The sequence below is a fragment of the Micropterus salmoides genome, unplaced genomic scaffold (assembly GCF_014851395.1).
Source record: "Micropterus salmoides isolate LMB-PRFRI ecotype aquatic unplaced genomic scaffold, ASM1485139v1 Ms_hic_scaffold_13, whole genome shotgun sequence".
NCBI classification, from domain to species: Eukaryota; Metazoa; Chordata; class Actinopteri; order Centrarchiformes; family Centrarchidae; genus Micropterus; species Micropterus salmoides.
Genome location: NW_024040374.1, coordinates 29,385,358 through 29,399,377, shown reverse-complemented (window position 1 = coordinate 29,399,377; position 14,020 = coordinate 29,385,358). Strand labels below are relative to the sequence as shown.

General features: G+C 41.9%; 1 protein-coding gene across 1 annotated transcript in view; it reads left to right on the top strand.

Moving 5' to 3' along the window:
• The window catches only part of LOC119901240 (meprin A subunit beta-like), a gene marked incomplete in the record, with an annotated part of 79,723 nt that extends 72,704 nt beyond the window's left edge, over nt 1-7,019 (top strand). The window contains 3 exon segments of the mRNA XM_038716825.1: nt 6,166-6,342; nt 6,455-6,714; nt 6,848-7,019. Coding sequence (XP_038572753.1) covers nt 6,166-6,342; nt 6,455-6,714; nt 6,848-6,877 — 467 coding nt within the window.
• Nucleotides 7,020-14,020: the final 7,001 nt, after the last annotated feature.

The following is a 14,020-nucleotide window of genomic DNA, read 5'->3' as shown; positions in this document are numbered from 1 at the left end:
CAGCCTGCCATTTGTCCATCAAAGAATCAATGAGACAGGTTACCTTCATTACCATAGATGTTTGACATATTGTGAGCTATATTAGCACTGACGACCCAGGGTTAGGGTTACAATTTTGGATTTATTTACGCACTTTAAAAATATTTATTGAAAGTTTTATTCTTTTTACATGTTTATTTACAGCATTATATGTTGAAATGTATATTGCAATTGTAATAGCCAAATGAGTTCATGCTTGTGCTTGCAGACACAGATGCTAGAACAAAGGCACGCACACACACACAAACACGCACATCTCTTTGTCTTAGTTTAGTGCAGTTTATTTTAGTTAGTTACATCTTGTGCTTAGTTTATCTTTTTAAATAAATGCTTATGTTTAAACATGCTAGTCGACAGGGCTCCAAGGCTCATTGATGAACATGGGGAGCAAAGACTGGTGCGTGTGGTCTGATCTAACAGACAAGCTACTGTGGGTCAAATTGCTAAAAAAGTTAATACTGGTTCTGACAGAAAAGTGTATCGCAGTTTGTTGTATGTGTAGTGGCAGACCAGTTAGTGTGCCCATGCTGAAAGCGCCTATAATGGGCATGTGAACATCAGAACTGGACCACTGAGCAGTGGAAGAAGGTGTCCTGGTCTGATGAGTCACGTGTGTGTCGCTTACCTGGGGAACACATGGCACCAGGATGTAGCCTACTATGGGAAGAAGGCAAGCAAGAACAATACACAGAACAACAAAGGTGATCAGGTGATAACTGCCGTAACTGTTGTTAGCTAGTAGCTGTGCCACAATCTTAGAGGCCCTAATAGCAGACTTAGTCCAGAATGGACACTAGAATCAGAGCCCATTGTTGGGGATCTGGTAGACTTACAATAACCAAACCGTCAGTGTCATAAAGGGGTTGTTCACTTAAAAATTCCAATATTTAGTCAGTAGTGTAAAGGATTGAAGTGGCAGTGGCAGAAAAACTAACACAAGCAAAAGCCAACGAGGGTGGAACTGACACAAACAGTAGGACGTGCTTAGCACAGAAACCAACAGCACTAAACAGGACTCTACAGTTTGTTACTTGCCAACAATAAACAAAAACAACGAAGCTTACTTTACAATACCAGTGTTATTAACCCATCTCTGCAAAGATAAATGGATAGCTGTTGGTGGTGATTCAGCATGTTTGGTCCGTCTGGCGTGCTCCAGTGGAGCTTCCTCAAACTGATGATGGGGCTGCGTTGTGGGTTTGGGCTAATCGTCGCGTAGCAGTGGAGGAAACAGCAAAGTCGACTTGGTTGAAAGAGACTGGGGTGTAGAAGTTATCTTTCTTTCTTGAAGAAAACAGTTGATCCGTGTCTCCCTTCTGCAGGCAATAGGAGATGGCTAGGTATACAGTGATCTTCTTCGGGATCCAAACGTGTTCAGTGAACACAAAACAGTCTGTTGCTCGTCCGGGGAATTGGAGACTGTTCGCTAAGATAATTAAAGTACAGTGTTGGCTAGCAGTGGAACTACAACACTGGGTGTAAGGTGTAATATTTCCTTTCTTGAAATTTGGTTATTTAAAAAATTTATCACACCAAAAAAGCTAAGAGAGCTTGTGTAATTTAGCAAACTTTAGCTCGCACACATTTCAAAGTTGAAACTATAGTGAAGGGCCAGAGATACTATTGCACTTCTTGAGGTACAAAGTGGTATTACGAGACAGCTGCACCTTTTTAGTCGTCCGACCACTCAAAGAGCTTGACATTACATGTCACATTGGTCCTTAGGTTTTTACTCTACAGACCCATGGCTTCTCTCTTAGGCTAATTAATGAGTTCATTTTGGCTTGCATATATTTAACTTTATGGCTCTGTAACAAAAGGAATCGAGGGATGATGTAACTTGTGTTGTCTGAGAATGTAAAATAATTGAGACTAAAGGAATGGGAACAAATGAGACAAGACACCGTATAGATCATTCAAGTCAAGTGTACTGAAGTGTCTTGATGAAATTGTTTTCCCTCCACAGCCAAGTCTTCTACATTCGTGGACAGTTGTGACTTTGAGGAGGAGAACATTTGTGGGATGATTCAGGGTCCTGGCAATGCAAAGTGGGAACAACGTAGTTCTGTGAAAGGAGGGCCTCAGACTGACTTCACCAACATGGGACAATGCAAAGGTGACTGTCAATCGTCAAAAAGAAGTCCTGGAGTTGTCCTTTTAAGATCTAGAGACTCTGAACGCTTCCAGAGATGCCAAATACATCACAATATATCAATGCCGTCTTGGGTTTCAGTATAATTTTATAATGAAATACTGGAAAAGGTAAAACAGATAAACTTTATTCATCCCAAAGGAAGTTGCAGTACAAAGTAGGAAAGCGCAAATGTTCAGTAAAAGCCTAGTCCCAATTAGATGCCTGTCCTGTTACTGGTCTTATCTATCTACAAAAAGATTACAGTACAGAGAGAGATGACCGACCGACCAACCCTACCAGTAAATCTTAATGAATATTACTTTGGTGCTCAGTGTGTCCATAAAATGAACTAAACAATTGAATTGTATAATGTAATAAACAAAAAAACAAATTTACAAACAAAATTGTGATTGTGATTATCCCTCGACTCTAACTGCTGTCTCCAGCTATCCACCCCTGTGCTGCTAAAGAACTTTGAATCCCTCATCAACATCATTTTAACAAAGTTATGCCAATTCTTGCTGTGAGAAGAGGAAGTCCAGTCAGTATGACCTGGAGGAGACTTTAAGCATAGTGATCTGAATAAGGTACCATAAAACCCACCAACAGCAGCACTAAAAGCCTGTAGGTGTTATTAACGGGTGATCACGCATAACTAACTTTTCATTTGTTTACTGTAATATGAAAGTTCTGAGGCCCAACAAGTTCTCTCTGCCCTCAGGAAAAGGCTTCTTCATGCACTTCAGCACGGCCTCTGCTAAACCTGGTGACCGTGCAGTCCTGGAGAGTCGTTGGCTTTATCCCAAACCTGGAGCCCAGTGTCTGCAGTTCTTCCTCCATAACACAGGGGCAGCAGATGATGTTCTCAACATCTGGGTGCGAGAGGATGACCGCCTCAGAAAACTGAAGCTCTTCAAGAGTATTTCAGGTAACAAATTAAATATTGCGTATTGTATAATATATAATTAAAATAAGGGAACATTTAATCATCACAGTATAACATCAAGTCAATACAACTTCAGGTATATCTATCTGTCTAGTTAGGAAGCATAAGTGATTGTGAAATTCACTTGTTTGGTGCAAATGAAAGTGATAAGAGGAGCACTGGAGAGGCAGCAGCTAACAAACCCCAAGAAGGGAAGGGTTTTGCTGGTGTTGCCCGCAGACAACTGCTCTCTCCTTATCCTTCCAGACTGACTGTTCTCTAGTTTTGCATTTTGAAAGTGTCCATGTCATTACTGGTAGCATGAGGTGGTACCTGCAGCCCGTTCAGGTTGCACTGGTAGTCCAGCTCCTCCAGGATGGCTCATCCATGTGTGCCAAGGACAGCTGGAGGGGGGCATCAACTCAACAGCAAGACCAGTATCTGCTCCTTTGTGCGAGGAGGAACAGGAGGAGCACTGCCAGAGACCTACAAATTGACCTCCAGTGGGCTACTGGTGTGCATGTCCTCTAGTGGGATCTGTGCTCACTGCCCAGCACTGTGCAGCTCGAATGGCATTCGCCAGAGAACACCAGAATTGGCAGGTCCACCATTGGTGCCCCGTTCTCTTCACAGATGAGAGCAGGTTTAAACTGAGAACATGTGACAGACGTGAAAGAATCTGGAGACGCTGTGATGAACGTTATGCTCCTCCTGGTGCAGGACAATGCCTGGCCTAATGTGACCAGAGTGTGTAGGTAGTTCCTTCATGATGAAGGCATTGATGCCACTGACTGGCCCTCACGTTCCCCAGAACTGAATCCAGTTGAGAACCTCTAGGACGTAATGTATCGGTGCATCTGACGCTGCCAAGGATCACCCTGTGATTTTAATTATTTTACTTTGATTTTCAGTGGGGTGTTCAGTGAATCCATCTCTCAATTGATTGGTGATTTTGATATCCATCGACCGTTGTAACATCATTTTGACCTCAATGAAGTATCCAATGTACAGTATAGACTTTAAACTACTGTATTTGTTCATCAAGGTCTGATGTGAGATTTAAATTTAAGATTAGAATTTAGATTTAAACGTTCCCTTCATTTTTGGAGCAGTGTATATAATGTGAAGTCAGAGTAGATTTCACCTACACCTTACACGTAGTAATGAATTATTGATTAATAGTCATTAATATCTATTTTCTGTCCTCTTTTCAGGAGGCGTCAGGGGCTCTTGGGAACTGCAAAACATCAATCTGAGTGTGACCAGGAAGGCTCGTGTAGTTTTTGAGGGCGTGAGGGGAAAGGGGCCATCAAAGGGAGGTTTCTCTCTGGATGACATTAACCTGTCATCCACAAAGTGCCCTCAGCACATCTGGCACATCCACAACATCACCGGCCTGCTGGCCACCACACCAGCAGGAAAGAAACTGTACAGCCCTCGCTTTCTGTCACCAGCAGGTTACTCCTTCCAGGTAAATGCCTTTTCAATGATTTTTATCTTCATTTTGCTCAATAAAAAGAATACAGAGACATTCATTTAGACAGAGAGAGGCATGTAGCAGTCCAACAAACAATATGCAATGCCTAAATTCAAAATTCCCCAAAATAACAATAAATACTTATCAAAAGCAGGCTTCTAATTTCTATCCATCAGCCCCTTTATTTATTTATTATTTTCTTTTAACCTGCAACTCCAAGAACTAATATAGCTAGGTAATGAAATGATAATAACTGCTGTTGGTAGTAAGATAATTAGCCAAACGTAGCTCTTTTAATAGGATTAGTGTTTTGGAGAGGCTAAAAACATACACAACCCTCCAAACTCTTCATTTGCCAACCCTAACACACCTGTTGTGTAGGCTATTGCTGATACTCTGGAAAACAAGTGTTCAAATGTAAATGTACACTGGCCACTGGAGTGTCAAGGCATGTGGTGGTGGGGGTGGGGGCTTTCAGGGCTTAGCAGTTCCTGAACAGTGCAAAGAAGCACAACAATGCAATTAAATTAAGGGTGACATTGTGGGTTTTGGTTATGGTTAGCATTATTGTACCTCAGCATAGTTAAAGGCAGCTTCTCCTTGATATAACTGTTGATTTTACCCCCCAGCCCTTTTTCCAATGGAAGTAACACTACTGTTTACCTTTACATGTACATTTTTATAGAAGTACTTAATGGAACATTACTTTTACTTGCTAAGTGCTCTTTCCATCCCTGGCAGTTGTTTTAATTTGTTGTTATGGTGGAATGTAACAAAGTCAATATATTTAAGTACTTAGTTACTGTATTTTAAAGTACTTTTACTTTACTGGAGGTACTTTTCCATTTTATGCCACTTAATACGCAAATATTGTACTTACAAAATAATACAAATCAACTAATAAATTACGATAAATTGTCTTAGATTACCCAGCTGCTATTAGCCCCACCTTACACTTGAATACACGACTTATTATAACCCAGTAATAATTTTCCTATTTATTCTGCATAATGAGTACTTTTTTGTTTGATACTACTATATTTTACATACTTTTACTTAAGTAAATAGTAGTAGGCCTAGATAGATTTTAATTGCAGGGATTTTGTATTTTACAGTTCAGTAAAATACTTATTTTGCCTCTGATGAATGGTCAATTAACTTACATCAACATCATATACTGATGCAACTTTTTTTAATATCTCAACCTTAAGTTAATTGGTGTGATTTTGAAAGCAGCAAGTACTTCAACTTTATTTCACACTGCTCTTTGATCTGTAGGTGGGTGTGTACTTAAAAGGAACAGAGAACAATCCAGGGTACGTGGCCGTCTACTTCTACCTGACCTCAGGCCCAAACGACAGCAAACTCAAGTGGCCGTGTCCGTGGCAGCAGGCAACTATGGTCCTGATGGATCAGCAGTCTGACATCAGACAGCAAATGAACATGCATCGAATGCTCACCACCGACCCTGACGAGATGTTCTCTAATGGTAAGAGTATGGTGGATAACTTGGCTATCCACTCATTCTGAATGGATTTTAGTGAGTTGTGTTTGTCAAACAGGGAATGACAGCTCACCTGTTTCTCTCAGGCACAAAGTACCAATGGGACAATCCCAGGAAGGTCGGCTCTAAAGTGACTGAGTCTGATGGCAGCTTTTACTATCGAGGACCAGGCTCTGGAACAACTGCCTTCATCACCCACAGCTGGCTAAAGAGCAGGAACTTCATCAAAGGAGACGATGCCTTCTTCCTCTTCAGTCTGGAAGGTGTGGAGTCTTTCAGACACTAATTAGACAACGAGACAGGACCAAAATATCACACACAGCTATACTGTATATCTAAGATCTCTATCACAGCTGTCGTCTACTTTGTCCTCAGACATATCAGGTCTACTGGTATCTCAGCCTCTTCCCCGCTCTGCAGTCCATGCTGATTCCAGTCTGATGAAGGCTGCAGACCAAGGTGCTCCACAAGGAGCTGCTAATAACCCCACAGTGGTCATAGCGATGGCAGGGTCTGCGGCAGCAGCCATGTTGGTGGTGTTCATGCTGATCGTAGTGAACGCCCGGAGGGTGAGGAAGAGACGGCAGGAGAGTGATGAGGTGTTGATCACAAAGAACATGCCTGGATTCATGGAAGTGAGTTACATTAGATCATTCACATAATTCTAAGTTAGGTTAATAATAATTTACTGTAAACTCTAAAGCAAACTGTAAACTCTTAGTTTCTGTTTGGAAAATCTGAGCTAAATGTCTCTCTGTTTCATTACAGGAGAGAACATCTCTTCTCATCACTCCATGATGTCCCGATCAAAGAACAAAAATCAGCACTTACTAGAAGAGAGAGGGCATTACCAAATGATCTCTATAATCAGAGTGTCACCTGAATCCTTTTCATGTATAATCTGAATTTGTTGTTAGAAATAAAATATATTCTGACAGCATTCATGTCCAAATCATTTCTTCCCTTTAGCAAAACTTCGTCATTACCAGTCAGTGAGTGAGTGATTTATAGTAATGTGGTTACTTTCAAGGGTACCCACATTTGTTATAACAAATGAAGTCACAGCCCGAAGTCACAGCTACGGGGTTTCACTCAGCGACACTCTTGAAAGTGGCGGCTTTTAAATCAGTCTCTCTCCCACTGCGCTTGAACACAGCAAGCATCTGTCTTCTCTGTCTTTTCACTGCAACTCTACATCGCGATGTAACGATATATATTTATTACTTTAAAAAGTAACGGTGACAGTGAAACCTTTTCTCATACTGTGATGGTAAAACTTTGCAATCAGTCCACACTCCACCTGCGTGCCGAACTGTGTGGAGGGAGGTGGGAGGGTATTAACATGACAACAACAATACGTTTCAAACCCCGCCCCCCCTCTATTTTTTTACAAATCGCACCCTGTCATAGCCTGATAAACAGATAACATGGACAAAAAAGAGGATCCATATGAGAATTTGTAAGTACAGCACGGGTCACTCAGCCTGAGAGAGAGGGAGAGGGAAAGAGGTGTGTGAGAATCCATTTCCTGTGAGCTAACTAATAATAATAACGTTTTTAATTTTAAATTAAATTTACAAAGGAAAATTTTCAATTCAGGTTTTTATTTCATGAAAAATTCCCCCCCAAAATAATTGTTATATTTATTACACTACTACACCACCATTACATTTTTCCTGTCGCGCACCCCCAAGAGGCACCTCACACACCTCCAGGGGTGCGCGCACCACACTTTGGGAATCGCTGCTCCAGAATAAATGTAATACATATTCATGAGACATCAGTTAGGGTTGCAGCTACTATTACCAAGTCCATAATACTGTCTACAGCCCTGCATTCAGCTGGTTCCTGTTCAGTTTTACAATTGAAAGAGATAGGGGAGACTGGGGGCAATTGTAACATCTCAAATTGCACCAATCAGAAACAAGACAGAACTATGAAACTTATCATGAACGCGCTCTGTGACCATCCCTCTCTGCCTGCCGAAGGACAAGCTGATGAGACATTATATATATTATAATATGTCTTTTGCAGCATAGTCCAATAGTATATCTTTGGCCTTTTCATTCTGGGGACCGGGGTTCAATTCCCACCAAGAGCCAATTGCTCATGCTTTCAATATCTTCAGTGTTTACAAATGTGAAGTTGTCACAATGTTAAATACTCTAATAATAATCTATCAACATATTTATCAAGAGATCAACATTGTTTAGATTTTTGGTTTGTAATAGTAGCATTATATTGAAACTCAATATAACAAAGAATAGATGATAGCATCTTTCTAATAATGTTCAGTTTAAACATTTATATATGAATGATCTATAACCTACTTTACTAGGGGCATAGTCCAGAGGTTCAAGTTTTTGCCTCTCAATTTGGGGATCCATTGATGGGGAGGTCGCCTCCGATGATGTGTTGAGGGCAACTCAATGCTATGACATTTGTCATGTGTCCTTGTACCACTTAATAAAAAAGAAGTTTCAAGCAGTAATATCAATGGATCTTAAATTGTTTTAACTATATCTATATTCTTGGTAGTTTATTTTGATCCTTGGTATCTTTATGAAGGAATTATGTGTGTTGTTACAATTGCAACTGTAGCAGACCTCGGCTACGTAAAATTTTAATACAGTTATGGAAATTAATATTTCCGGGAATATTAATTTATACCTCGAAAGCACCACCTAAAGATTTGCTTGTCCGCCCAAGGCTTTAGGTCCTTGAGTATAGCCTGAGAATTATACGAAGTTCGGTTAATTCATTAGTTGTTATTCTGAAATCGTAAGGTCAATCAGTCAGTCTCAGATCTGAGCGTAAGTTCTATGTATAGGGACTCTACATTCTGAATAACACACACACATACATCGCTGTGCTCAAGGTGAATTTATTAACTAACAAAAAGAGAGTACAATTGTGATTGATGTGGTGATTACAGGGATAACAGTTAATATGACAACAAGGAGGTACTAACACAGGGTAGCCTATGTAAGGTTCGATTGAATTTCAGTTTATATTGTAGAGGGAGAGAATTCTACCAATATGAGGGAACGAATGACCGAAATTGGGTTGCAGATTTAGTTTGACTAATCTAAGGGTTATTAACTGTGGATGGAGCCCATAGAACACCAACGAGTCACAGAGTGTTGTTTGTTTTGGCCTACCGTTGCCGCAGGTCCCGTGGCGAGGCTCGACTGCCGGTTGGCTCGGGAAGTCGGTTCTGGCCCGACCCCAGTGGTGTTTTCGAGTTGGATTGAAACCGGTGGATTGGGTCCGGAGTCCTCTTGTGGGAAGCGCTTGCTTGGAATATAGGCTATTTAATGTCGCTGAGGTTAAACAGGCAGATCCAAACAGAATTAAAAAAATCAAATCTCCCGCTAAGAGGTTTGGGATTCAGGGTCGTAGCTTTCTTTTAAGTACGAAACGAAACGAAAATCGGAATTTCAAAAGTAAAGGAAGTTAAGAGAACGTATACGTTTAGTTTCAAGAAAGTTTAAAAAAAAAGAGTTTTCTTTGAAGAGGAAGAAGAAGCTGGAACAAAAGACAGCAGGGCCTTTTTATTGATCCCGCTAGGTAGTGACGTCAATGTTGGGGATGGTCTCCCAACGTTGCTAAGGTGTTAACTTTTTGGGATAAAGAAATATACGTTGCGCGTATTTCCCTTTGATCTCTCTCTCCACAATATCGACATTTGGAAAAATACTTAATTCTAAACATTCGGATAAAGACAGTTAAAACAAGGCTAAACACTATGGAAAAAGGTTATAATGGTTATATAAAACGTAACAAAGCTTGATTACCTGTCCTCAGTATACTTGCTGGTTACTGGTTTTAACTCATGAGACAATTTAGATGTAAGCATGACAGTAAAATTTCGTTTATGCAATTACATGGTGATAGTTAGGCCTACTTAGCAATTCTGTCAGTGTAAGCCGAGTTTTAAACACTTGCGTGTTATACCTTTCTTGTCCCCTTGGTGGTGCTCGAGTCACACAAGAAAAGAGTAGACATTCCACTTTAACTGAGAGGCTGGTGATGCCTATGAGCGTTTCCATGGATAATTTAGTAAGAAATTGTATATGAAACATTTAACTAAAGCATTAGTTAGCATTGAATAGACAGTGATTACTAGGGAGTAACAGGAATGACTTAAGACAACACAGAAAGAGGTTAGAAAACTAGTTCAAGATTGCTTTCTTATGGGTCTGCTAGTCTTCAAACATCACTAAAGGATAACAACAGGGTTATTACTTACTAAACTCAGAGGCAAACACCGCTGCTCACTTAGCAAGGTTATTATTTAAACAGAATAAACACAGCTATAATGGAACTTGCTTGGTTCGAGAAACAGGGGTTTTTATGTTCTCTCTTCTCTGCATTCCTGGCTTTTCGCACAGGTTATCAGAGAATGAAATGGTGGTTTATGGCTCAGCCGTTCTGTGGAGAGAAAAGAGTCAGGTTGAGGCTGGAGGTGACCTGCTGGAGGGAGAAGGGGTCAGATCGCCCCTTTTCCTGTCCTGTGGACTGTCTTTAGTGACACCTTTATGGCTAGAAAGGTTCACTAAGGCTCTTTGAATACACAATCCTTAAGCGATTCATTGTCTGATTGAGTCTCTTTCGTTCCTTACCAACACCAGGCGATGTCTCTGGGTTTTACATGTGAAAAGGTCAACTCTCGGGGAGGGAATCTTCCCTCCCTCTTTTGACACCATCTGACCTTCTTTGAAGTGCGTCTGGTTGAGTTCACAACACAACCCATATGCTGTTACAATCGCCCCTGCAGGTAGGGGCAGATGTAACATTTTCATCAAGTGTTTGAATCAATATTGTGACTTTAATATTGTTTGTAAAAACATTTGATGACTGTTAACAAGTAAAACACAGGTACAAGTTACTTCTATAAAAAATGTATCCAATTAGTTTTTGAGTTATAACCAAGAAACCAAAAATTGTTACAATTGCCCCCGGTCTCCCCCTACTACACACCTGAACTTACATCTATCACAAGATTGTCAGATCAAGGACGCCTTTCACATCTGACACCAAAGAGCATCTCTGAAAAAAGAGGATATTATTTCAATTTCCAAGGGTAAAACCTTGCTGAAGCTGCTGTGAGGGTTTGCCATTCATCTGCCAGATGCTGAGTGTAGTTCCAGCAGCAGCCACAGAGAGGCACCACACACAACAGTATTGGTCAGAGTGATTGTAAAAAGGGATTACGTACTGACCCCTGTGTGCAATCTAAACAGTAAATAGTCAAGTCATGTTGTTACACATAACTGTAGAGATGGGAGGTGACTGACAAAGGAAGCTGTGAGCAGGTCTGAGGGGTGAGGATGATGGACGTTGGAACCCGTGCTTGAAGTGGAAAAACATAGGTGCCAGTACTCCCCCTCCCATCCTCAACCACAAGATAAAACTAGTAAATATTATAAAATTAACGACTTTGCGCATTAACCACTTAATTTGCTGCATTCTGAACACATTTTCTGCACCAAGTTATGGAGGAAATGTCTTATAATAATAATAATAATAATAGAATATAATTCAGTTATCAGCTTTTGGACAATGTAAATTTGTTTCTTCTACAGTCCCTTCCAAACGGACTGGAACGGTAAGGCAAATTCCTTTGTTTTTGTTGTTCACTGAAGACATTTGGGTTTAAGATCAAAAGATGAGACAAGAGTTCAGAATTTCAGCTCTCATTTGCTGGTATTCACATCTAGATGTGTTAAACAACTGAGGACATATCACCCTTTGTTTGAACCCACCCATTTTTCAAGTGAGCAAAACTATTGGAACATGTGACTGACAGATGTTCCTTGTTGCCCAGGTGTTGCCTTTTAGGTTAATTGTCCAAACATTAAATAGCTCTGCATGACTAGTCTAAGTTTTCATCCTTGGTTCAAACCTATAAAGACTGCATGTCCTTTTAAAGAGGATAAACCAACATGAAGACCAGAGAGCTGACTGTGGGAGAAAAGCAACCATTGTCAAGCTGAGGAAAAAAGGACTATCGACCAGAGCCATTGGACAAACATTAAGCACAACAATTTGGAATGTCCTGAAAAAGAAAGAAACTACTGGTGTACTGAGCAACAGACGTCCAACAGGTCGGCCAAGGAAAACAACAGTAGTTGATGACAGAAATATGGTGAGAGCTGTGAAGAAAACCCCCAGAAATCTGGAAGTAACATCAGCAACGACCTCCACAGTGCAGGGTGAAGGTATCACAATCCAATGTTGGAAGAAGACTCAGAGAGCAGAAATATAGAGGCAACACCACAAGATGCAAACCACTCATCAGCAGGAAGAATCAGAAGGCAGATCGAAATTTGCAAAGAAGTACAGAGATGAGCCGCAAAAGTTCTGGAACACAATCTGATGGACTGATGAGACCAAGATTAATCTCTAGCAAAGTGATGGAAAGACCAAAGTGTGGAGAAAGAAAGGAACTGCTTATGATCCGAAGCATCCAAGGTCATCTGTGAAGCATGGTGGAGGTAATGTCATGGCTTGGCGTGCATGGCTGCTTCTGGAACAGGCTCAGTAATATTTATTGATGATGGAACTGATGATGGTAGCAGAATGAATTCAGAAGTGGACAGAAACATTTTGTCTGCCAATTTACGGAGAAATGCATTGAAATTAATGGGGAGGAAGTTTATCATGCAGCAGGACAATGAGCCAAAGCACACTGCCAACAAAACAAAGGACTTCATCAGGGGGAAAAGTGGAAGGTTTTAGACTGGCCAAGTCAATCAGCTGACATTAACCCAGTAGAGCTGCATTTCACCTCCTTAAGAGGAGACTGAAGGGAGAAATACCCCGAAACAAACAAGAACTGAAAGAAGCTGCGGTAAAAGCCTGGAATAGCGTCACAAATGAAGAATGCAACAGTTTGGTGATGTCGATGGGTCGCAGGTTTAAGGCAGTCATTGCAAGCAAGGGTTATGCCACCAAATATTAAATGTTATTTACTTTAAGATGATTTGTTCCATTACTTTTGCTCACCTAAGCTGCACGCTCTCCCCGTGGATCAGACCCGGCGGTCGCTGAGGCGGCGCGACGGCTTCGGTCATGGGGTTCCCAGCGCGACATCTCTTGACGGCATCAGGATTGCCGAGGCTTCCCATGTCTCGTCTGCTGACTCCGACTCCCCTCGGTCTCGTTCGGGAGCCCGCTTTGCGGATTCTCCCGCTCGAGGTATGAGCCAGGAGAGGCTGCAGCTATCTGGCTCTGAGGAGCTGGACATGCTTAGCGTCATGGAGGAGGAAGACTTCCGGGAGAGAAAAGCGGAGCGTCATCAGTCGGCGCCCAGCTATGACGAACTCCTAGAGGTGGTGACGCGGGCAGTGAGCAAGCTCCAGCTCGATTGGCCGCAGGATGTACCAGAGACACATGCTACGAGCAAACTGGATGAGCGCTTTCTGCAGCGCCGTGCGCCACCTTCGCGCCATTCTCTGCCGTTTTTTCCAGACTTGCATGATGAGTTGTGCAAGTCATGGGATAAGCCCTTCTCAGCTCGTCTGACTACTCCCCCGCTCTGGGTCTACAGCGACGTAGCGGGACTCAAGGGGTTTCGCTATGAGATGATGCCCCGGGTTGAGGATGCTCTGGCTAGCTATCTTTCGCCTGGTCATGCATCATCCCTCAAAGAGCCGGCGCTACCTACCAAGCCATGTCGTATGACATCTGCTTTGGTGGGCAAAGCTTACATGGGAGCAGGACCCTCTGAGGAGGATATTGCTGAGCTCCGCCGAGCTACAGACTTGTCACTAAGAGTCACAAGGGATTGGTTCGTCACGATAGATCTACAAGACGCATATTTCCACATCTCCATCCGTCCCTCTCACAGGAAGTTCCTGAGGTTCGCCTATGGGGGAGTGGCATACCAGTATCGGGTTCTCCCATTCGGCCTAGCACTCTCTCCTCGCGCGTTCA